The sequence below is a fragment of the Elephas maximus genome, chromosome 3 (assembly GCF_024166365.1).
Source record: "Elephas maximus indicus isolate mEleMax1 chromosome 3, mEleMax1 primary haplotype, whole genome shotgun sequence".
NCBI lineage: Eukaryota > Metazoa > Chordata > Mammalia > Proboscidea > Elephantidae > Elephas > Elephas maximus.
Genome location: NC_064821.1, coordinates 38661328 through 38685808, shown reverse-complemented (window position 1 = coordinate 38685808; position 24481 = coordinate 38661328). Strand labels below are relative to the sequence as shown.

The 24481-nt window shown below is 54.9% G+C and overlaps 2 protein-coding genes across 2 annotated transcripts in view; both read left to right on the top strand.

Annotated features, from left to right (window-relative positions):
• Positions 1-24481, top strand: part of FKBP8 (FKBP prolyl isomerase 8) — a 281109-nt gene that overhangs the window by 75734 nt on the left and 180894 nt on the right. The window lies entirely within an intron of this gene.
• On the top strand, positions 16847-24391 carry COMP (cartilage oligomeric matrix protein). The gene is made up of 19 exons (XM_049877470.1): positions 16847-16940; positions 17190-17275; positions 17562-17613; positions 18182-18351; positions 19025-19162; positions 19383-19457; positions 19543-19701; positions 19862-19966; positions 20076-20183; positions 20276-20435; positions 20957-21075; positions 21252-21304; positions 21412-21593; positions 21853-22031; positions 22109-22157; positions 22470-22666; positions 23402-23574; positions 24003-24142; positions 24229-24391. The coding sequence occupies exons 1-19, from the start codon at positions 16862-16864 to the stop codon at positions 24273-24275; spliced, it is 2271 nt and encodes a 756-aa protein (XP_049733427.1). The 5' UTR covers positions 16847-16861; the 3' UTR covers positions 24276-24391.

The window sequence follows — 24481 nt, the reverse complement described above, 5'->3', positions numbered from 1 at the left end:
CTCAAAGTGACATCTTTGCTTTTTAATCCTCGAAAGAGGTCTTGTGCAGATTTGCCCAGTGAAATACATTGTTTGCTCTTTTGACTGCTGCTTCCATGACCACTGATGGTAGATCCAAGTAAAATGAAATCCTTGACAACCTCAATCTTTTCTCCATTTATCACGATGTTGCTTATTGGTCCAGTTTGAGGATTTTTGTTTTCTTTAGGTTGAGATGTAATCCATACTGAAGGCTGTGATCTTTGATCTTCATCAGTAAGTGCTTCAAGTCTCTCAAAGTAGAGAATACCAGAAAGATGTTTACCTGTGTTTCATTGACTATGCGAAGGCATTCGACTATGTGGATCATACTAAACTACGGATAACATTGTGAAGAATGGGAATTCCAGAACACTTGATTGTGCTCATGCGGAACCTGTACATAAACTAAGAGGCAGTTGATTGAACAGAACAAGGGGATACTGCATGGTTTAAAATCAGAAAAAGTATGCATCAGGGTTGTATCCCTTCAATAAGTATGCCAAGAAAATAATCTGAGAAGCTGACTATATGAAGAAGATCGAAGCATCAAGACTGGATGAAGACTAATTAACAACCTGGGTATGCAGATGACACAGCCTGCTTGCTGAAAGCAAAGAGTACTTGAAGCACTTACTGATGGATGGCTTTAAAGAACAGGAATTTATTGTCTCACAGTTCTGGAGGCTAAAAGTCCAAACCAGAGTCTCTGCTGTATCAATTCCTTCCTTTTTGGCGGCCCCTGGGTGTTCCTTGCTTCCTTGGGTTATAGTTGATCCTCACATGGTGTCTTTTTTTCCCTGTGTGTGTGTCTCTGTGTCTAATCTGCTCACTTTGTAACTGAGAAATGATTAAATTTAGAACCCATCCTGTTCGGGTATGATCTCATTAACATAACAAACAAAACTCTATGTCCCAACTGGGTCACACCCACAGGTATAAATCAAAAAGTCAAACCAGTTGCTATTGAGTCTATTCCGCCTCATGGTGACTGTATGTGTTACAGTGTAGAACTGCCCCAAAGGGTTTTCTTGCCTATAATTACAGAAGCAGGTCGCAGGCCTTTGTTCCATGGTGCAGCTGTTGTTGTTGTCAGGTGCCATTGAGTTGGTGTCAACTCATAGCGAACCTATGTACAACAGAATGAAACACTTCCCGGTCCTGTGCCATCCTCAGAATCATTGTTATGCTTGAGCCCATTGTTGTAGCCACCGTGTCAATCCCTCTCTTTGAACGTCTTGCTTTTTTTTGCTGGCCCTCTACTTTACCAAGAATGATGTCCTTTTCCAGGGACTGATCCCTCCTGATAACATGTCCATAGTCTCGCCATCCTTGCTTCTAAGGAGCATTCTGGTTGTACTTCTTCCAAGACAGATTTGTTCGTTCTTTTGGCAGTCCATGGTCGATTCGATATTCTTTGCCAAAGACACAACTCAAAGGCATCAATTTTTCTTTTGTCTTCCTTACTCATCATCCAGCTCTCACATGCATACGTGGCGATTGAAAACACCATGGCTCGGGTCGGGCACACCTTAGTCTTCAAGGTGACATCTTTGCTCTTCAACACTTTAAAGAGGTCTTTTGCAGCAGTTTTGCCCAATGCAATGCATCTTTTGATTTCTTGACTGCTGCTTCCATGGGTGTTGATTGTGAATCCAAGTAAAACGAAATCCTTGACAACTTTAGCCTTTTCTTCATTTGTCTTGAAGGTTGCTTACTGGTCCAGTTGTGAGGACTTTTGTTTTCTTTATGATGAGGTGTAGCCCATACTGAAGGCTATGGTCTTTGAACTTCATCAGTAAGTGCTTCAAGTCCTCTTCACTTTCAGCAGGCAAGGTTGTGTCATCGGCATAACACAGGTTGTTAATGAGTCTTCCTCCAATCCTCATGCCGCATTCTTCATATAGCCCAGCTTCTCAGATTATTTGTTCAGCATACAGATTGGATAAGTATGGTGAAAGAATACAACCCTGACACACACCGTTCCTGACTTTAAAACACCCAATATCCCCTTGTTCTCTTGAAACGACTGCCTCTTAATCCATGCACAGGTTCCCATTCTTCAAAGCGTTATCCATAATTTGTTATGATCCACACAGTCGAATGCCTTTGTGTAGTCAATAAAACAGGTGAACATCTTTCTGGTATACTCTAATTCCCCTCAGGTGTCTATCAGTTTGTCACACTGTGGGCCTTGCATGTTGCTGTGATGTTGGAAGCTATGGCACCAATAGTCAAATACCAGCAGGGTCGCTCATGGAGAACAAGTTTCAGCGGAGCTTCCAGACTAAGACAGACTCGGAAGAAGGACCCAGCAGTCTACTTCTGAAGAGAACTAGCCAGTGAAAACCTTATGAATACCAGCGGAACCTGGTGCCGCTAGGTGTGTTCAAACCACCAACCTTTAGTAGTAGAGTGCAAACCATTTGTGTTACCCAGAGGCCTTATCTACAAGTGGGATTCCATAACATATTTTGAGGGGGAGACACAATTCAATCCATAACAAGGAGTCACCATTATTCCGACAACAACCTCCCCTCATCTGACCCAGCTAGAATACTGTGGACAAGATCTGGTGGTCTGAGCCTTCCAGTCCAGGAGGCAAGCTGGTTGTTTCGAATCAGGGTAGGGTGGGAACCGGGTTGAATAAATATCAGCTCCTCTGATCCCAGTAATTTGTAGGGGGAGGCCACAGCTCAACATGTGGGTTAAGAACTTGGCGTTTCCTAGCATGGCTATTATCAGAAAAATAGAAAACAAGTGTTGGCAAGGATACGGAGAAATTGGAACCTTCACGGGAATGTAAAAGGGTGCAGCCACTGTGGAAAACAGTCCAGCAGTTCCTCAAAAGGTTAAACATAGAATTAACTCCTGAATATCTACGTGAATAATTTCAAATAAAAGAATCGGCACAAAGCCATTTCCTAGGAGGTGGAGGTCAAATGTCTCTCAGATTTCCACATTCTCCCAGCTGCTGTACCACTCCATCTCTGACACCGGCCACTGCCCCTCCCCTCAGCACTCTTCTCCTCCTGTTTGGGTTCAGCAATTTGCTACAATGGGTCACAGAGCTCACAAGCTATACTTACAGTTAAGTGGTTTATTAGGGAAGTTAACAGGGTACAGCTTGGGATCAGGATTTGGAAGCATGTAGGCGAAGTCTGGAAAGCTCCTCTGAAGCGGAGAGCACATCCCTCCGTTCTTCATTTTAGGACAGCTCTCTTAGCTCTTCTCAGCCGTGCAAGCAGGCAGGCCCTTCTCTCTGCCATGCATGCCCCCTGCCCCCCAGCCATCCAATCCTCCTCTCAGCCCCTTGAGGAGAGGCCTTCTCTTGGCCATGCATGCCCCTCTCGGTCGGTCACTCAGGCCTCTTTGCCTTCAGTCTCCCTGTCGTCAGCCTCTCCACTGCTAACTGACCCAGCTCATAGCCAGTGTGGCAGCTTTGTTCATCTCTCTTAGCTGCATTCTTAGCAGCAGATTTCTGCCATCAATGCTGACTCTGCCACAGGGCCCCTCCTGGGCCTGTTGCCACAGGCTCTGCTGCAGGGACCCCTCAGGAACTCTCGCTGTCTTTAGTGTTACAGCCCTTGAGCCATTTTACAGCTCTTTCAGGAGGTTCTTCCTCTTTCTCTGCTTCTTCTTTCTTCTCTCTTTTATCCTTTCTTGTCTTTCCTCCTTTTTTTCTTTTAGAAATGTCTGTGGGGTTGATAGCATATGTAAGCAAATTCCCTGTCAATTTCAAGGCATAGCCCTTCTAGCAGGGCTGACAAATCCCCTCAGTGGACCACGTTGTTGTTGTTGTTAGGTGCTGTCAAGTTAGTTCCAACTCATAGCAACCCTATAGGACAGAGTAGAACTGCCCCATAGAGTTTCCAAGGAGTGGCTGGTGGATCTGAACTGCCAACCTTTTAGTTAGCAGCCAACTTCTTAACCTCTACACCACCAGGGCTCCAGCGTGGACTATAGTCACTTCATGTGCATAGTCTATGGTATACTGACTAATCCCTGTAAGGTGCATAAAATAGACCAATCACAGGGCAGACTGCAGCCCAGAGTCAGACAAAAAGTATCAAACCATCAAGCTGTTTTACAGTTCACCCAGTGTCTTAGTTATCTAGTGCTGCTGTACCAGAAATACCAGGAGTGGATGACTCTAACCAACGGAAATTTATTCTCTCACAGTCTAGGAGGCTAGAAGTCCAAATTCAGGATGCTAGCTCCAGAGGAAGGCTTTCTCTCTCTGTTGACTCTGGGTGAAGGTCCTTGTCATCAATCTTCCCCTGGACTAGGAGCTTCTCAGCACAGAGACCCCATGTTCAAAAGTTGCGCTATTCTCCCGGCTCTTGTTTCTTGGTGGTATAAAGTCTCCATGTCTCTCTGCTTACTTCTTTTATACCTCAAAAGAGATTGATTGAAGACACAACCTAATCTTGTAGATTGAGTCCTGCCTTATTAACATAACTGCCGCTAATCCCACCTCATTAACATCAGAGAGGTAGGATTTACAACACACAGGAAAATCACATCAGATGACAAAACGGTGGACAATCACACCATACTGCGAATCATGGAGTAGCCAAATTGACACACATTTTGGGGAGAACACAATTCAATCCATAACACCCAAGAAATGTCAGTCAACCCTGGATAAAGGTAACAAACTCTCTGGGGTAGAAAACTGAGCAAAAATAACTCCTCAGGGTTTAGAAGAAAAATCTCTTAAACTGTTTTCCAAAGAGGCAAGAAAAAGGCCACATAAAGGAACTAATTTCACCACAGTCTCAATACCCAAGAGCAATGAAAAAAAACAGATGTTCAAACAAAAATGTGTACCCAAATGTTCAGTGCAGCACTACTGACAATAGCCAAAAGACGGACACAGCCCACATGTCCATCAGCAGATGAATGAATAAACAAAATTTATTCATTCATCTGCTGATGGACATGTGGGCTGTGTCCATACAATGGAATATTCATCTGCTGATGGACATGTGGGCTGTGTCCATACAATGGAATATTCATCTGCTGATGGACGTGTGGGCTGTGTCCATACAATGGAATATCACTCAGCCATAAAAAAGAATGAAGCTCTGATACATGCTACAACATGGATGAACCTTGAAAATATTATGCTGAGTGAAAGAAGCCAGACTCAAAAGACCATGTATTGTGTGATTCTATTTATATGAAATGCCCAGGACAGGCAAATCCATAGAGACAGAAAGTAGATTATTGGTTGCCTAAGGCTTGGGGAAAGTAGAAATGGGCAGTGACCGCTAAAGGGTAGAGTGTCTGGGGTGGTGAAAAAGTTTTGGAAATAGATGGTGGTGATGGTTACACCCATACACACACAAAGGTAGGAGACATTTGAAATCAGATATGCCTCTCAGTTACTGTGTTGTCCGGAGCAAATGTCTCAATCTCTTTGGACTTCTGTTTGTTCCTGTGTCAGGGCCTCCTTCCCTCCCTTCCTCCCAGATATCATTAATGGTCCTAGTTGCTGCTCCAAAGCAGACTCTTCCCTGTTATTCCGTATTTCCCCATTTCATTCCTTCAGACTTGCAGGGGGGCTGGGGACCAGGAGCTGGACATCGCCAAGCAGACTAGGAACCAGCAACAGGTTGAGGAAGCCCCTCCCATGGGCTGCTGGCACCTCCACTCCTGCAGGCTGTTTGGAAATAACAGGCTGGTGGCTTCCAGACAAAGTCTGTTTCCTTTCCATGTTCAAGGTTGCCTGGTACCCAGGGGAGGTCAGGAGGCCAGAAGAGTAGGGTGGGCCCCCACTGGCCTTGGAGGCACCCCAGCAGGCAAGGGCAGTAAAGCGGCCTCAAACGCAGCCCTTTGGAGACAGAAGTGGAGGGCAGAGGCTTGGCACGGAGCCTGGGTCACCCCCTGAAAGCCAGTCAGGCCCAGCAGTCCAGTGGTACCGGAAACCCCCTGAGGCAGGAGTCTGGGTCGGGTGATTCAGTCTTGGCTCCACTATGTTTGCCTTACTGGCATCTGGGTGGTCCAGGAGGGGCTGGCCCCCTCCTCCAGCCCCAGAGGCTGACTCAGGCACTGGGCCTGGCCCACAGGAGCGTTCTATGCACTGATAACTGTGATTGGCTCAGGGATGGGGGTGGGGCCCGAGCTGGGCCAATGAAAGTCAGCCTTGAGATCTTTGCTGTTCTGCTTCTGCTGGACTTGGGGCTGGGAGATTTAAGCCTGGCACAGTTGGCCCATCTTTGGCACCTCAGGGAGCAAGAAGACCCCTGATTAGGGAATCAAAACCACAGTGAGATTCCACTTCACACCCAAAAGGATGGCCATACTAATAATAAAATAAAATAAACAGAAAATAATAAGTGTTGGTGAGGATGTGGAAAAATTAGAACACTCGTGCATTAACGGTGGGAATGTAAAATGCTGTATTCATTGTGGAAAACTGTCAGTTCCTCATAAGTTAAACACAGAATTACCATTAAAAAACAAAACAAAACAAAACCCACTGCCGTCGACTCCGACTCAAAGCAACCCTATATGACAGAATAAAACTGCCCCATGGGGTTTCCAAGGAGCACCTGGAGGATTCAAACTGCTGACCTGTTGGTTTGCAGCCGTAGCTCTTAACCAGCATGCCACCAGGGTTTCCAGAATTACCATATGACCCAGCAATTCCACTCCTAGGTATATAACCCAAGAGAAATGAAACTGGGGCTCAGATAGAAACCTGTCCACCAATGTTCATTGCAGCACTTTTCGCAATAGCCCAAAGGCGGAAATAACCCAAGTGTCCATCAGCAGATGATGGATAAACAGGATGTCCAGCCACACAGTGGAATATTACTCAGTCATAAAAAGGAATGACGCTCTGAAACTAGCTGTGGGTGAACCTTGAAAACATTACGCTCAGTGAAAGAAGCCAGACACAAAAGGCCACATAACGTATGATTCCGTTTATACGAAATGTCTGAAACGAGCAAAGCCAGAGGGACAAAAAGTAGTTGCCAATGCTAGGGGAGGAGAAATGAAGAATGACTGCTAATGGGTATAGGGTTTCCTTTGGAGTGGGGAGTGAGAATGTTCTGGAACTAGACAGAGGTGGTAGTTGCACAACATGGTGAATGTTCTAAATGCCACTGAGTTGTACACTTTAAAATGGTTAAACGGTGAATTTTATGTTATGTGAATTTTACCACAATAAAAAGAAGAGGAAGGCAGCGGAGCTGAGGGAGAGAGAGACACAAATTCCCCACAGCCATCATTTGGGTCACTGGATCCAGCCATACCTGAAGACTGCCCTACCTCTGGTCTTTTCAGGTATCGAGCCACCACATTCCCTTCATTCCATTTCTTGTTACTCTGCAGATGAGAGCAGCCCTCATGGGGGCAGGTGTCTCAGGAGGGTCAGTACCCCCATTGCTCTTCTCCTCTCTATAAGATGGGGTGGGGCAAGGTGTGGGGCCAGGGTTGTTCCACAACAGCAACATCTGGTCCTGTCCTGTCTGCTGCACACTCGCTGTGATCCCAGTTCGTCCCCACAGCAGTCCCATGAACAAGACTTGTCTGGGCTCAGAAAAGAGAGGAAACTGAGGCTGACGTTACCCGCTGTGGCACTGCACCACATCTGGACACAAACAGTTGGGATCCAGGAGGTAGGGGCTAGGTGCTGACAAGCATCCAACAGGCCTGGGTTCAAGTCTCAGCTCTGCTCCTGTGTGTCGCTGTCCATGCTCCAGGCCTCAGTTTCCCCTCTCTAAAACAGCCTAGCTATCCTGGGGGAGCTCGCTCACACACAAATGTGTCTGCTCACCACACACTGGAGGAATCTGAACTGGGCTGTGGATGAGGGAGGGCGGTGGGCGCTGAGGGAGGTGCCGGGCAGACGGCCGGAGTCCGGCCTCCCCTCCACTGTGTTGCTGTTGGCCTTTAAAGACATGTATGCAAAAGTAACTCATTGCCTCTTTTTCCACTTGTTGCTGAGCACAGGGCGTCCCGGCGCGCCGGCGGAGGTTGGCACTGTCTGCTGGTACTGGACAGCCTCACTTGGCCCTGGCATGGGGATATGCGGAGCATCCAGCGGCTGGTTGACTCAGGCGGTGGCCGTGACATGGTCCTCTTCTCCCGTGGCTGCCCAGAGAGGAAGGGGGGTAGCTCCTTGTGGCTGCTGTGGCCCCAGGAGCCTCCTCTCAGACAGCTGACGGGTGGGGTGTGGCCGAGAGGGTGGTTCTGTTGGGGTCCATTCTGAGACTCCATCCCGGTGGCATCTTAGACGTGGTGTCCCCTACTGCTATGGCTCCATCCTCCTGGGATCCTGTGGGTTCCACCACCCTGTGGTTCTATGGTTCTGTTGTCTTCTGGGTCCAGTGGGGCTAAGACTCCATGGTCTATGGTTTGACACTCTGTGGCCCTGTGGCTCTAAGACAGCTGAGCTGAGGGAGAAAGAGACACACGTTCCGACAGCCATTGTTTTGTGCCCGGGATCCAGCCGCACCTGAAGTCCGCCCTACCTCTGAATTTTCTGGTTCCATGACTCTAGTGCTCCATGATGTCATAAGCCTGTGATTCTTTACTCCAGTGGCTCTGTGTCCCATGGCCCCATGGCCCTGTGATTCTATGATTCTTTAGAACTCCACGGCTCTGTTGTTAGTAGCCAGTGAGTCATCTCTGACTCATTGCGACCCCAGGCACGACAGCATGCAAAGTTACCTGATCCTGTGTCATCTTCATGATCACTGGTATGCTTGAGTTCATGGTTGTGGCCACTGTGTATTTTGAGTGTCTTTCATCCTATGGAGTGCATCTCCCAGCACTATAACCCACTGCCGTCGAGTCGATTCCAACTCATAGTGACCCTATAGGACAGAGTAGAACTGCCCGATAGAGTTTCCAAGGAGTGCCTGGCAGATTCGAACTGCCGACCTCTTGGTTTGCAGTTGTAGCACTTAACCACTACGCCACCAGGGTTTCCCCCAGCACTATAACAGACAATATTCTGTTGTGATCCATAGGGTTTTCACTGGCTGATTTTCGTAAGTAGATCGTCAGGCCTTTCCTTCTAGTCTTACTGGAAGCTCTGCTGAAACTTGTTCACCATGAATGACCCTGCTGATATTTGAAATACCAATGGCATAGCTTTCAGTATGGGAGGAACATGCAACCACCACAGACAGGTGGTGGCCGCAGCTCAAAGAAATAGTGATTGTTCCAACCCAGTGGCAAAGACAGACAAGAAGGCTCAGGGAGTGAGGGTCCCTGAGGGCATACCCAGCACCATGACGACCAACGGCAATGGTGATATCAGTCCCTTTCCCCGAGGATATCGTGTGCCTGTCACTGCCCCCAGCTCCCTCCAGAGACCCCAAGAGCGGTGGTGGTCTGGCCCTTCCTGGGAAGGTTTGATGAAATGCTTCAGTCTCCCTCTGCAGGTGGTGGGCCACAGCTCACTGGGCTGGGCCCAGCCTGAGGGGTTACCAGTAAGTTCGGGTAGGTGGGGGTCAGTAGGTAAAGAGTAGGAGGAGGAGTGCTCCAGGCAGAGGACACATCTTGTGCAAAGGCCCTGGGGTGGGGAGGAGCCTGAGAGCAAGAGGGACAGAGAGAGGAGGCTGGAGTGAGCCCTTCCTGTTCACCTCCTTTCATCTCATGTGGGGTAAAGGGGACAGGGAATGTACAGCAAACATCTACCAGGAGCTTCACCTGTATTCTCTTATCAATTCCGCATAGTGACCTCTGCTGCAAGCTGCCACGCCAGAGAGGCTCCCCAGGTGGGTTCATCCATCCATCCATTCACTCAGCCACCCATTCACCTCACCTACCTACCCATTCATCCATCCACCCACCCATTCATTCACCTGTCCATCTATCCATCCACCCATCTGTCCACTCATCCACTCACCAATCCATCCAGCCATCCTCCACCCAGCCAGCCATCCAGCCACGCACCCACTCACTCATCATCCATCCATCCATCCCAGCTGAGTGCATGGTACTGGACACATGTTGGGGAACAAGATGGTGGGGCTCAGTCTGGCAGAGAAGGCAACCACATAACCCACATAACCTGGTGTGGCTGTGCCTCATGGTCAGAGCTGATGGGGGACACTCAGGGCACTGTGAAGGCCAGAGGAGGGCTCTAACCTCATTAGGTGAGGGGGAGTGAGCCATCCAAAGGGGATGGTGCACCCGGGGGCAGCTGTAGCCCAGGCAAGGGCCCACAGTGCAGAGAGAGATGGGGCTGGAGGGGCCTGCAGAGCCCAAACACGTTGCTCAGGTGTCCCGCTTCAAACCTGCCTTGGCTCCCACCACCCAAAACATCCCTGTGGCCCAGCCCCCACTGCCCCTCACCCTCATGCCTTTGGCTCCAGCTGCGCCACCCCCTGGCTGCACCTCCCTTGCATCGAATGCACCCGCACCTCGGGTCCTCTGCCCTGGCCATGCCCCCTACCTGGGACTGACCATCAGCTCTTGGCACAAATGTCTCCCTCAGAGTGGCTTCCTGGCCTTTTGCCTCTAGTTCCCTCCAGCCCAGGTAGCCCTTCTGCCCTGCACTGTCCACCTCTGTCCACCCTCCACTATGGGGCCGGAGGCTGGGACATGTCTGCCCGCTGGCAGCTGGGCTCCAGTGCAGTGTGGGGTCAGCATCTGCCAGGTGGACAGAGATCTTGAGTCTTACCCAATAGATGAACAAGCATTGATTTGGCACTTATTGTGTGCCAGTCTTCTAGCATTGGGGCAGGTGCTCCTCCCTGCCCGGCAGCCTCCCCTGCCACCCAGGCCCTCCCCACCAAGTGGCCGATGGGTAAACACAGTGCACCCTCCCTCCCGCTCCGTCCATCACTCCTAAACAAGGGCCTCCTGTTAATAACGAAGGATGAGGGTTGGGAGGGCAGGGAGCAAGTGGGGAGCCAGGGAGGGCTCTGGTTCCTCGTCCTCTTGACCACCCCCCACACCCAGAACCCTGAGTGGAAGACCCGCTCTCTCCCTGCGGCCAATCTATGGGCCTTCCGGGAGCTGCCTTCCCCTCTAACCATCCAGTGCCCAAATCAAGAAGGCAGACAGACCTGACTCTCCAAGTCTCAGTCTGCCCATCTGTAAAGTGGGGACGTTACCAATAACCAACATTGACTGAGGGTTCAGCCCTTGCCTGTGCTGTTAATTCATTCTGTTCTTACAAGGTCCCTAAGAGGTAGGGGCTGTGCCATCCTGCCCACTTGCATCTTGGATTCTACTGCTACTGTTAAATGGTGCATAAAATTGGCATTTCCACTTTTTTTTTTCCTTCATTAGAAGAGGGGAAAGAGAGACAGAGAAGAGGGAGAGAACAGAACTTCTACAGTTCTCCCCACAGGCACCTCCTCCTCCTAACAGACATGAGTTTGTTTTGTTCTGACCTACAAAAATCTCATTAAATACGGGAGGAAAAGAGAGAAGGGGAGGGCGTCCGTGTGTCCTGCTGCAATTATTCTTGGGACACCAGGAGGATGACGACTGTGTGTCTGGTGTCGCGTCGTCCTTAAAAGTCAGCACCTCTTGAATGCTGTGAAGTCCCTGGGTGGTGCAAACAGTGAACGTGCTCGGCTGCTAACCAAAAGGTTGGTGGTTCAAGTCCACCCCAAGGTGCCTCAAAAGAAAGGCCTAGCGACCGACTTCTGAAAAATCAGCCATTGAAAACCCTGTGGAACAGAGTTCTGCTCTGACACACACGCGCTCCCCAGGAGTCAGAGTGGACTCAAAAGCAACTGTTTTTTTTTTTTTTTTTCCAGGTTTCTCCTGAAGTTCTTCCTTTCTTGAAGCCTAATTGTGAAGCAACCTTGAGAAGTTAACACAACATTACAATAAACTTTCAAAGGTGACCAAAAAAAAAAAAAGCGGGGGGAGGAGACTGAAGCACAGAGAGGTTCAACCATTGCCTCAGGTCCCACAGCAGCGCTGGCATATGAAATCGGGCCTGACAATGCCGAAGACCAAGGCCTTGATCCCTGTGCCCTGTTGTCTCCCGGAGCCTGATGAGGACGGGACGGGAAATCCCAAAAAAGTCGAATGTCAGGGCGTTGAGCATTTGGCATTTGCTCAATAAATTGTATTTATTGTTATCTTTCTTCACCTGTTCTCATCACCCAGATGTGAGCCTAAGACTCAATGGGGTCAGGGGCAAACGGAGGGTGGAAGAGAAGGTGGGGCCCGCCAAAGGTCACGCTGCAGCCCCAGTATCCCTCACTCACACCCTGACTTGGTTCTCCTGGAGAGATGGGTCCAACTGGGGTGTCAAAGGCAGGGGAATTTGGGCTCCCTGGTTAAGCATGCAGCCTGGCTAGGCTGCCCTCCCTGGCCCCTCTGATGGATTCCCCAGGCCCACTGGCTGCAACTGGCCTGCCTAGGGCGGGGCAGGCTGGCCTTCCCGACATACTTTCCCTCTGGATTCACGAGGGGAGGTGGCTGGGCAGCAGGCAGGCAGCGGGCGCCCACACGTCTCCTGGCCCAGCAGGCCTCTGCCAGAAACACTTCAGCCGGGCTGGGGGCCCAGGGCACTGTCCTGCCAGGACCAGCCCCTCTGCCCCAGCCTGGCACAGCTCCGGGAACCACTAGGCCTGGTGTGATGCGAAGGGGGGCTGGCGGAGAGAAGGCTTAGGCTAGGAGGCCCCGAGCAGCATCTCCCTCCCAGACTCCATGGTCAAGGGTGGGAAAGGGTGTTTAGGGCTTGGGGTTCCCACATTCTGGGTTCAAATCCTGTTAGGTGACCTTGGGCCTTTGCGTCCCCTCTCTGAGTACAATGAGAGTAAGAATAATCCAAGGTGTAAATCGCCATTGCTGTTAGTTGCCGTAAAGTGATTCTGACTCATGGTGGCCCCATGTATGCAGAGTAAAACTGTTCCATAGGGTTTTCAAGGCTGTGACCTTTTAGAAGCAGATTGCCAGGCCTGTCCTCAGAGGCACCTCTGGGTGGGTTCAAACTGCCAACCTTTGGACTAGTCATCAAGTACATAACCATTTGTGCCACCCAGGGACTCCTAAGGTGTTGTATAAGCTACATATTCTTTGATGAGGCTGACAGTGGGCCAAGTACTTCGCACATGTTAACTCAATCTTCTCTGAAATTCTCACTCCCATTTGATAGGCAAGCAGACACAGAGAGGTCAAGCAACTCGCCCTAGGTCACACAGCAAGGCTATGCCTGGCTAGATTCAAGCCTAGGTTGTGTGGTCCAGGCCAGGCCTTGAATGCTGTATAAAGTACAGTGGTGGCTGATGCTGGTCTTATTAACAGTAGCAGTGTTACATTAAGTGTAAGGAATGATAATGATGTTACCCTAACTAACTGTAGGCCACGGCTCACCAAGCCCTCCCACCTTCCCAGGGGCTCCCAAGCTGGTAACGACAGGGCACACACGGCTGAACTGGAGGGTCACCCCATCCCAACCTCCTCTACCAGGAACACTCAGTTGGGGGTCTCCAGGGATCCCAGGGGACCAGTCACAAGGGCATCAGTCCCTCAGCCCTGCCCAGGGGGGTCAGGGAGGGCTCCCTGGTGGAGGGGGCATTGGAGTGGGGCCTTGAAGGTTGAAGGAGGGTATTCTAGGTATCAGGAACAGCGTGTACACAGGCACAGAAAGGCACCCAGCAGGAGCTATTCTCTAATGTGAGGCTGGCGTGATGTGTGCAGGAAGAAGGGGCCTGGTTCCTGGAAGGGGGGTTTCAGGATGATGACTGGTGGGTTTCAGGGAGCAGGAGTGTGAAACCAGAGCTGCCCTTCTCTGGGCCTCCCTTGTCTAATGTGCACACTGGGGCATCCTCAGGGCCTCCGCCTTTGCTGTTTCCTCTGCCTGGAATGCCCTTCCCTGCATCTCCCCATGGCCCAGCCACAGATGGGGCCACGTGTGTCAAAGCCCCAGCCCTGTGCTGGGCCTGTGGCAAGGGCCTGGCTTCCATATGCCCTTGTCCCAGATACACGAGCTACACACCAGCCCTGCCCCGAGCTGTGGTTTTCCCGAGAATTCCAGCACCAGCCGGGAGCGGCCCTCAGGTGAGCCAGATGCCAAGGAAAACAGGAGGTGAGCTCATGGCCCGGCCACAGGCAGCAGGCAGGGCAGGCACTGTCGGGGCACGGGCTTTGCAGGAAGTGCCCGGGCCAGGGCTGGCTACAGCCACCTGGCCTCTCCTGAAGGCTTGTCCCTGCTCACTCATCGTCTGTGGCTCCCCATTGCCCTCAGAAGATACCTGAGCCCCATACCACTGGCACTGCCCTTCCATAATCCATTTCCTGATTATCCTTGAACCTCAAGCTCTCACCACCCCAACATCCCTTTTTTTCTTTTTTTTAATTCTAGTAAATACATGTAACAAAATTTTGGCCATTTTAACCATTTTTATATACCTTTTTTGTTGTTGTTGCTAGTTGCCACTGAGTCAATTCTGACTCATGATGACTTCATGTGCGCCGAGTAGAACTGCTCCATAGAACTTTCAAGGCTGTGACCTCTCAGAACTAGATCGCCAGGCCTGTCTTCCTAGGCTCTTTCACCATTTTTAAATGTATAATTTGGTGACATTAATTACATTCACCACTATCCATTTTCAAATGGTGGTGCGGTGGTTAAAGCGCTTGGTTGCTAACCAGAAAGGTTGGCAGTTTGAATCCATCAGCCACAGGCTGCACCTGTAAAGATTTATAGCCTTGGAAACCATAGGGGCAGTTTTACTCTGTCCTATAGGGTCGCTACGAGTCGAAATCGACTCGATGACAGTGGGTTTGGTTTGCGTGAAATAGAAACTTAAGTAATAACCTTCCATTTTCCCTTCCCCTAGCCCCTGGTAATCACTAATAAACTTTGCCTATGCACTGGCCTATTCTAGATATATTACATAAGCGGGATCATACAATATCTGTCCTTTTGTGTTTGTGTCTTACTTTCCTGAGTATAACATTTTTGAGATTCATCGCTATTATAGAATGTATCAGGACTTCATTTATCTTTACGGCTGAGTGACATTCCACGAATGGACCACATTGTGCTTCTCGATTCATGTGTTGACGGATACTTGGGTTGTGTCCACCTTTTGGCTATTGTGAATAGCACTGCAATGAGCTGCTGACATATTTCGGCTCATTCCTACCTCAGGGCTTTTGCTTCTGCTGTTCCCCTCGACCTGGAACATCTTTCCGCCATCTCTCTGCTCAGTATGTCCTTCTCATCTTCCAGGTCTCAGTGTTAGTGTCCCCTCCTTCTCTGGGAAGCCTACCCTCACTGCTCCCCACCTCCAGTCTGGGTCAAGCACCTCCTCAGAGCTCCCACAGCTGACTGTGCATCCTCCATCAAAGCTCTGATATCTCTGTGTTGTCGCTGTCTGATTACGTAGCTGCCTCATCATCAGACTGGGCGTCTCATCAGGGAAGGGCAGCGGGTCTGGCTTGTTCATGTTGTGTCCCCAGTGCCCATCATGAGATGGAGTTAAATGCTCTGGTGAAGGGGGTCAAGATTTATAACTATATTACACTAATTGTAATGGTGGGTCATTACACATAGTATGTGCTCAAGACACACCTGTAAAAAACAATGAATGCGCCCAAAATGTCCCCACCTCCAAGCCTTTACCCAAGAGCTTCCCTCTGCCCTTTTCCCTCTACTGACCTGAGTCTTCCCTTTCATGTTTCCACTGTCACTGCCTCCAGGAAGCCCTCAGGGACTTCTCTGCAACCTCTGAAGAATAGATCTGGCTATGACTCTAGCTTTACCCTTGTCCTGCAAAGTGGTCATAAGTCAGGTTCTTCCTCTCACTGGGCCTCAGTTTCCCTGTCTATAGAACAGAAGCAGTGAGTGCTGGAGGGCTGGGTCAGTGAGGGTTAACCGACTCATGGAAGGAATCCCAGGTGTTTTGTAGGAGCTCCAAAGCGCTGCTGGTCTGGAAGGGACTATTTTCCTGATTAACAGCAATTTTTATTTGTACTACAGGCTGTTCCCACAGCAGCTGGAGCTCAGCTCCGAAGGTATGGTGCAGCCTCAACAAACATGAGCCCTGGGCCCCCTCTTGGAGCTCCTCCACTGGAGCCCTTAATTCCATCCCCTCTGGAGGGGGGCTCACCCCCAGCGGGGCACTAACATCCCATTGCACAGATCAGGAAACTGAGGCACAGATAAGGGTGGGCTTCGGGTGCATGGGCCACCAGACTCCTCTCTCCATCCCATCTGGAGAACTTCAAGGAGGGAAAAGTGTAGCAGAGTGGGCAGGGGTCTCAGCTGCCATCGCCAAGGGAACCAGGACCTGTAGAGGAACACTGAGAGTCCCTGTTCTCACACCTCTGCCCTCATCATTTCCCTCTAATCATTAACATCATTACCAACAATATTTACTGCCCCATTGCACATGGTGGGAAACTGAGGCACTGAGCCAAGTCATTGGCCCACTTGCCTGGTTTAGAAGCAAGTCAGGAGGGTGCAGAGGGTGGGTCTGCCTGATCCTATAAAGTCTGACCCCAAAGCCTGTATCCAGTCACTGTGACTCTGTTTCCCCAGGTGTGAGCTGTGGGAGCCACCATGGGGACAGCCTGGCTTCCAGCTGTGCCCCAGGCTTGGCACACAGCAAACGCTCAATAAATGAGCGGGAGGACTGGAGGGGTGGTCCCGCCTGACTTCCCCATTCACCGCCCCCCCTCACAGGCCCCCTGAGTCAGTTTCCCGGTTCAGCCCTGAGCCTGGTTCGCCGCCTGGCAGGCGGGCTGGACGTTGAACGCAGAGGCCAGCGGCACCCCGCCCGTCTGTTTACCTTGGGCTGGGCTGGGCCGCCGGTGGGCCGTCCCCGGGCGCCGCTGGATAAATAAGCCCTGCGGCCTCGTGGGTGGCAGAGCTGCGCCACCGACCCAGAGCTCCGCTATGGCCCATGCCACCGCCTGCGTTTTCTTGCTCGCCCTGGGCACCCTCGTCGCGTCAGGCCAGGGCCAGGTCCAGCTGGGTAAGCCGCGCTCGCCCCGAGGGGACGGGGGGCAGGCCTGCGGGAGACCGAAGGGCGGATTTCCTGGGGGCTTGCGGGCTGTTCGCTGGGGCGCTCAAGGGCAGAGAAAGCAGGTGTCGGGGGGCGGGAGCCCTGAGTTCTGTGGCGAACCAGAGGAGCAGAGTGAGAATCACAGGTCCCCGGGGCGGTGGTGAAGGCGGCGGGAGTCTCCGCACCCCGACGCCCCACCAGCGCCCCCTGACGTCGCAGACGCAGACCTGGCCCCGCAGATGCTACGGGAGCTCCAGGAGACCAACGCGGCTCTGCAGGACGTGCGGGAACTGCTGCGGCAGCAGGTGCGGGTGGGGGTCGGGGCCCGGGTCGCAGCCAGGGTTGGGGGGGAAGGGAGAGGAGTCTAGGGGAGGGAGGTGTGTAAACGGGGTGAGGCAAGGGGGTTAGAGAAAGGGGGTGAGGGGACCAGGGGAAGCGGAGGGAGTCCCGGGAAGTGAGAGAACATGGTGGGGGGGGGGGGAGAAGCAAGGCGGTCTGTGGAAAGGAGGTCCAAGGGGAGGAACTGGGGGAGCCCGGAAGGGGCCCCGAGGGATGGGAAGGAGCCCCCGCTGATAGCCCCCGTCCCCGCAGGTCAAGGAGATCACGTTCCTGAAAAACACGGTGATGGAGTGTGACGCGTGCGGTGAGCGCCGCGGGGCGGGCAGGAGAGAGAAGGGGGGAGAGAGACAGAAAAGGAGACAGAGCGAAAGACCGAGGGACTGACAAGGAGGGAAAGACAGAGACGGGGAGAGACAGACTGTGGGAGACACAGAGACCGCGCAGAGATGCAGGGAAGTGGAGAGACACACCGTGGGGAGAGGCAAAGTAGGGGAAAAGGAGCGGCGCGGGAATGTGGTGAGGGGGGCTAGGAGACACCCAGAAGGCCAAGAGTGGAGCCGGGGTCTCCCCTGCCGCTGGGGTGGGGTCCTGGCTACCCACCCCCTACTCTGGTGGTCCTGCCCGCCCCGCCCCCGGGGAGAGGTCCTGATCACCCACCCCGTCCCTGGGGTGTGGTCTTGTCAACTTGCCCCGCCCCCGGGGTGGGATCCTGATTCCACCCCACTCCCCCTCCCCCTTCCCAGGGTGGGGGTCCTCATCGCCATGCCCCGCCCCTTGCCCATCCTGCCCCTCCCGGAGTAGTCCTGACTCACTGCCCACTCCCGGGGTGTGGTCCTGACCGTCCGGTCCTGCCCCCCTCCCACCCTACGCAGGGATGCAGTCGGCGCACACTCCCGGCCTAAGCATGCGGCCCCTGCCCCAATGTGCACCTGGCTTCTGCTTCCCGGGCGTGGTCTGCACGGAGACGTCGAGCGGCGCGCGATGTGGCCCCTGCCCTGAGGGCTTCACCGGCAACGGCTCGCACTGCGCAGACGTCAACGAGGTGCGCCCGTCCCCGACACCCCCCCTCGCCCGGACGCCCCCTCCACCGCTGGCGGCCCCCACTTCCACGACCCCCTCCACTGCCGAGGATCCCCGCTCTGACGACCCCCCTACCGCTGGGGCGGAACCCCAACGAACCCCTTCACCTCCTGGGGGTGTCCCCCTCGACGACGACACCCCTGCCGCTGGGGTGATTCCGCCTAGACAACCCCCTTCACCTCTTGAGGGTGCGGGCCCTGACGACGCCCCCCCTACCGCCGGGGTGATTCCGCCCCCACGATCTCCCTCACTGCCCAGGGGCTCACGCCCCGACAACCCTCCCACCTCCGGCGGTTTTCGGTCCCGACCAACCCCCAACCAACGGATTCGGCGTCTCCAACGACCACTCCCTCCCGCCGCTGGGGACGCCCGCCACCGAAGTCCCTTCCCCCGCCCATGAGCACCCTGCCCACCAGGTCTGGGAGCAGCCCCCCTCCAGGAGTGCCCTCCCCAACTAAGCAAAGGCAGGTCTGATCCCTGGGAAAACTGCCTCCGCCACCCCCGCCTCCATGGCGCCCCTGCCCATCCCATGGACCCCTGCAAGTCCAGACTGAAGACCTTTGAGATGTCTGAGTTCACGCCTGGGAAGTTCCGAGGCGCCGCGCTCTGACCCCCTGCAACCCCTCCGTCCGCAGTGTAACGCCCACCCCTGTTTCCCCCGCGTCCGCTGCATCAACACCAGCCCCGGCTTCCGCTGTGAGGCCTGCCCGCCCGGGTACAGCGGCGCCGCACACGAGGGCGTGGGGCTGGCCTTCGCGAAAGCCAACAAGCAGGTGAGGGGCGCGGGGGCGCCAGTCCCAACTTATGCAGGAGGAAGGGGGCCCTTTTCGTTCAGTAAACAAGTCCATCAGCCCCAGTACCTCTTCCCAGCCCCAAAGCTACAGGGAGGAGGAGGAGACTAAGGTCTGGGGGGCGGAGAGGAATTAGGAGGAGCGGAGTGGTGGGAGGGTGGGGTGTCTGAGTGGGCGGTGACCTCTGCGTCTCCCCTCCCAGGTGTGCACGGACATTAACGAGTGTGAGACTGGACAGCATAACTGCGTCCCCAACTCTGTGTGCGTCAACACGCGAGTGAGTCCGGTGTGGCTGGGGAACGGGGATAGGGACGGGGTGGGAGAGCCTGTGGCCCGCGCTGACCGCTTGCGGCCTCGCGCAGGGCTCCTTCCAGTGCGGGCCGTGCCAGCCCGGCTTCGTGGGTGACCAGGAGTCCGGCTGTCAGCGGCGTCCGCAGCGCTTCTGCCCGGACGGCACGCCCAGTCCATGCCACGAGAAGGCCGACTGCGTCCTGGAGCGCGACGGCTCTCGGTCGTGCGTAGTGAGTGCGGACGGGGGGGCGGGGCGGCAGGGGTGTGGGCGGGGCGGGGGCCAGGGGCGGCCCGGAGCTGGGGGGCGGCCTAAGCGGGCGTGGGAGGGCGTGTCGAAGGGGGCGGGGGCAGCCCTGAGGGGACGCGCACCCGTTCATCTCCATCCCCTAGTGCGCAGTCGGCTGGGCCGGTAACGGGCTCCTCTGTGGCCGCGACACCGACCTTGACGGCTTCCCCGACGAGAAGCTTCGCTGCCCAGAGCGCAACTGCCGCAAGGTGGGCGGGGTAGGGCAGGGGCGGGACCGTGAGGTGGGCGTAGCCTGGCAGGAGCACAGGCGGGGCTCCCTCTGGCCACGCCCTTCATGCCGTCTTCCTGCGCCCACAGGACAACTGTGTCACCGTGCCCAATTCAGGGCAAGAGGACGTGGACCGCGACGGCATCGGAGACGCCTGCGACCCAGATGCTGACGGGGACGGGGTTCCCAACGAGAAGGTGGGGCCTAGGGTGGGGCCTCGGCGAGGCGCGGGCTCTGGGGGGTGAACTTTGCCCAGCCGGTTGACCCCCTAACCGCCCCCATCCCCCAGGACAACTGCCCGCTGGTGCGGAATCCAGACCAGCGCAACGCGGACGGCGACAAGTGGGGTGATGCATGTGACAACTGCCGATCCCAGAAAAACGACGACCAGAAGGACACGGATCAGGATGGCCGGGGCGACGCCTGCGACGACGACATTGACGGCGACCGTGAGCGCGCAAGGCGGGGTCTGGGGGAGGGGTGAGCTCCCCTGGGTAGGGGGGTCTGGACCAAGGCAGTCCATGAAGACGAGAGCAGCGGCCGGAGTAGGGCAGAGCCGAGGAGAGGGGCTGGAGGAAGAGGAGGTCGTCAGTGTGCCAACGCTGCTAGCGGGCATCTAGGGGTGAGCCTGGGGTTTAGAGCCAGGGAGGCGGTGATTTTATAAAAGAAGAAATAGAGGCGGGGGGGGTGCGTTCCTGGGAGGGTGGGGATCTAGCTGAGCTGCCCGTGTGAGGACCGAACCCCTGACCACTGCACCTCCCACCCCTAAAAACCTCCCACCCCTAGCCATCCTAAACCCCTGTGAGGCTGGGACAGGCACGCGTTCTGGGTGTGACTTTTCAGTTATAGGAGGCCAGAGACGAGGGAAGCTTTGTCCCCTCAGATGACCTGCCGCCTGCCCCTGCCCCGCTGGAGTCAGCCTGGCCCCACCCTGATCTCGGGGGCCTGGCCTCTCCCCCTATCTCCCCAGGTATCCGCAACACAGTGGACAACTGCCCCAGAGTGCCCAACACAGACCAGAAGGATAGCGATGGTGATGGCATAGGAGATGCCTGTGACAACTGTCCCCAGAAGAGCAACCCTGACCAGGTGGGGGCGATACATCCAGCGGGGTTAGACCCTGGGTGAACCCAAGTTAGACCATTCTACCCTTGCCACATAAGTGCCCCAGTCCGCCTTCACCCAGGGGATGGCCTTGGCTCTGATATGTGGTGGGGGGAGGGTCCTGGGACCCTCTGCCCTGACTGTGGCCTCCCCCTCCCCAGAGAGATGTGGACCACGACTTTGTGGGAGACGCTTGTGACAGCGACCAAGACCAGTAAGGCAGCCGTCCTGTTCTGGGGGTAGAACCCAGGTGTGGGTGATGCCACTTGGTCCCTGACACGGCCCTCTGGGGTTCTCATTGCCTGTGTGCCCCCACTCTAGGGACGGGGATGGGCACCAGGACTCTCGAGACAACTGCCCTACAGTTCCTAACAGTGCCCAGGAAGACTCAGACCACGACGGCCAGGGAGACGCCTGTGATGACGATGACGATAATGACGGGGTCCCTGACAGTCGGGACAACTGCCGCGTGGTGCCCAACCCAGGCCAGGAAGACTCGAACGGTAGGGCACGGAACGGTGGAGGCGTGGCCCGGGTGGGCTTGGCCTGGGTGGACGTTGGCTGGACCTGTGCCAGCATGGGCGGAGCCTTGAATGGGCGTGGCCTTGTAGGCACGCCCTGCCTGGGCATGGGTCGGACCTTTGGTGTGGGCAGAACCTGGGAACTAGTGGGTGGTTTCGTGGATGGCAGCGGGCGTGGCCTGGGCCACAGTGGGCGGGGCCTGGCATGAGCCCACCTTGAGGGCATTTCCGCCTTACCCAGGCGACGGCGTTGGGGACGCTTGCCAGGATGACTTTGATGCTGACAAGGTGGTGGACAAGATCGACGTGTGCCCTGAGAACGCTGAGGTCACCCTTACCGACTTCCGGGCTTTCCAGACGGTGGTGCTGGATCCTGAGGGCGACGCGCAGATCGACCCCAACTGGGTGGTGCTCAACCAGGTGAGGGCGGGGATGGGGGTAGGGAGCCCAGAGCGCCATGAGGTACGGCCTGACTCCCTTCTCCCATGGCCCGCCAGGGGATGGAGATAGTGCAGACGATGAACAGCGACCCCGGCCTGGCTGTTGGTAAGATGCTGGCAGGGGAGGCTGTTGGGGGCGGGACCGTGCTTGGGCCCAGGAGGGGCATGTCTTCGCCAAGGGGGGGGGGCCATATAGGAACAGCTATAGACTCGGGGGAGGTGGGGGCCATGGGCGAAGCCTGCGTGGGCGGGGTCAGGTTTAGGGGGCTTGTCCATGTCTGGGCTTGGGGCCTGGAGGCTGTCCGGCCCCTGGAGAGGCTGTGCCGTGGGCGGTTCTGGGCCTCCGTAGGATCTGAGGAGGTCGTGGACCAGAAGGGGTGGGCCGGTGTCCGGGAGTCCTATCTTCTCCACTCCCCAGGTTACACGGCCTTCAATGGCGTGGATTTTGAGGGCACGTTCCACGTGAACACGGTCACGGACGACGACTACGCGGGCCTCATCTTCGGGTACCAGGACAGCTCCAGCTTCTACGTGGTCATGTGGAAGCAGATGGAGCAGACATACTGGCAGGCGAACCCCTTCCGTGCGGTGGCCGAGCCGGGCATCCAGCTCAAGGTTGGGGGTGCGCCCGTGCCTGTCTCTCTGGGGACCCCCGGACCTTCCCACAATGCTATCCTCCGCCACCCCTGACCTCCCTGGAGTCTCCGCCAGCACTCTAATCTTCCTAGGGACTTGTCCACCTCCTCCCCACCGGTCTCCAAAGGCTGTAGAGACCCCCAGCATCGTTCTGTGGTCCTCAGAACCCTTCCACAGACCCTAATCTTCCCAAATCCTCCCACAAGCCCTCAAATACTTTCTCTGGTCCCCCAACCTTCCTTTGGGCCCCCAAACCCTCTCACAGAAACTCCAGGCTTTTCTCTAGGCTCCAGGTATCACCTATAGGCTCCCCAGCCCCAATATATTCCCGAAACCTTCCAGCAAATCTCCCAGATCCTCTAGACTCCAGTTCACCTCATGGACCCCCAAATTTCTAAGGTCACTAAATTTTCCTGCAGGCCCCCCAAATCCTCCCAGAACTTGAACCTGTCTAGGAGCACCCAAATTCTCTCATGAGTCTCCAGGCAACTACCAGCCCATGACCCACCGGCAGCCCCATTTAGTACTCAAGGAGGCTCCTGTGGGTCCCCCATCTAGGCCCCCTGCCCCCAGCACCAGCACCCCTGGGACCTCCCACTCCTCCATGGGCTGCAGCTCTCAGCCTATTCCCCCTTGAGTAGTGTAAGACTTTGCAGGGCTCTGCTGGCCTGAATGCCCTCTGAGACCCTCTCCCTGTCCTCGGTGCGGTGACAGGCTGTGAAGTCCACCACTGGCCCTGGGGAGCAGCTGAGGAACGCGCTGTGGCACACAGGGGACACAGCTTCGCAGGTGCGGCTGCTGTGGAAAGACCCTCGCAATGTTGGCTGGAAGGATAAGACGTCCTACCGCTGGTTCCTGCAGCACCGGCCCCAAGTGGGCTACATCAGGTGGGGACCCCCACCCCTGCAAATGGACCATGTCACTCCCTGCAGTGCCTTGCTCCCTGAGGGGGCCCTCTGGGGCCGTAGATCTCTTCTTCTGTAAATGGGAACGATGATGGTGTTGTTAAACTGTGCCTGGCTCTGGAGTGCACAAAGTAGGTTTTGCCCTGGAAGGTAAAGGTTTCACCCTATCTGTATTTCTCCATCCCCCCCCTGCCTTGCCATAAAGTCCAGATGGTCTGTTCAGCACCTACCCTGTGCAGGACCTTTTCATATAGGGAAACTGAAGCTCAGGTTGGGGCTCTGCCCACCCTGATGCTGGCAGGCCTCTGCCTAGTGGGGATGGGCCCATTATCCAGGGCGGAAACACTGAGGCTCCCAGAGAGCAGGGTTCTTCCAGGCCCCACCTCATGCCTCCCCTCTCCCACGGGCAGGGTACGATTCTATGAGGGCCCGGAGCTAGTGGCCGACAGCAACGTGGTATTGGATACCACCATGCGGGGCGGCCGCCTGGGGGTCTTCTGCTTCTCCCAGGAGAACATCATCTGGGCCAACCTACGCTACCGCTGCAACGGTGAGCACAGGAAAGGAGGGTACTGCTTTGGGCAGGGTGAGGCCAGGTGGGCCCCAGCCCCCACTCACCACACCCCCTTTCCACAGACACCATCCCGGAGGATTATGAGGCCCAGCGGGTGCAGCTCACTTAGGAGCCAGGAGTGGGGATTCACTGCTGGACGAATACCACTCCTGCCAAGGCTGGGGGCTGTCCACCAGCCTGGGGGGAAGGGGAGAGGGGATGCAAGAGGACGAAATAAAGTGTGTGTGTGTGTGTGTGTGTGTGTAGTTATGGCACTGCAGTCTGTCTGGTGGGAGGGCTCGGCCAGGGTTCCCATGCGCCCTCCCCATCCCCATG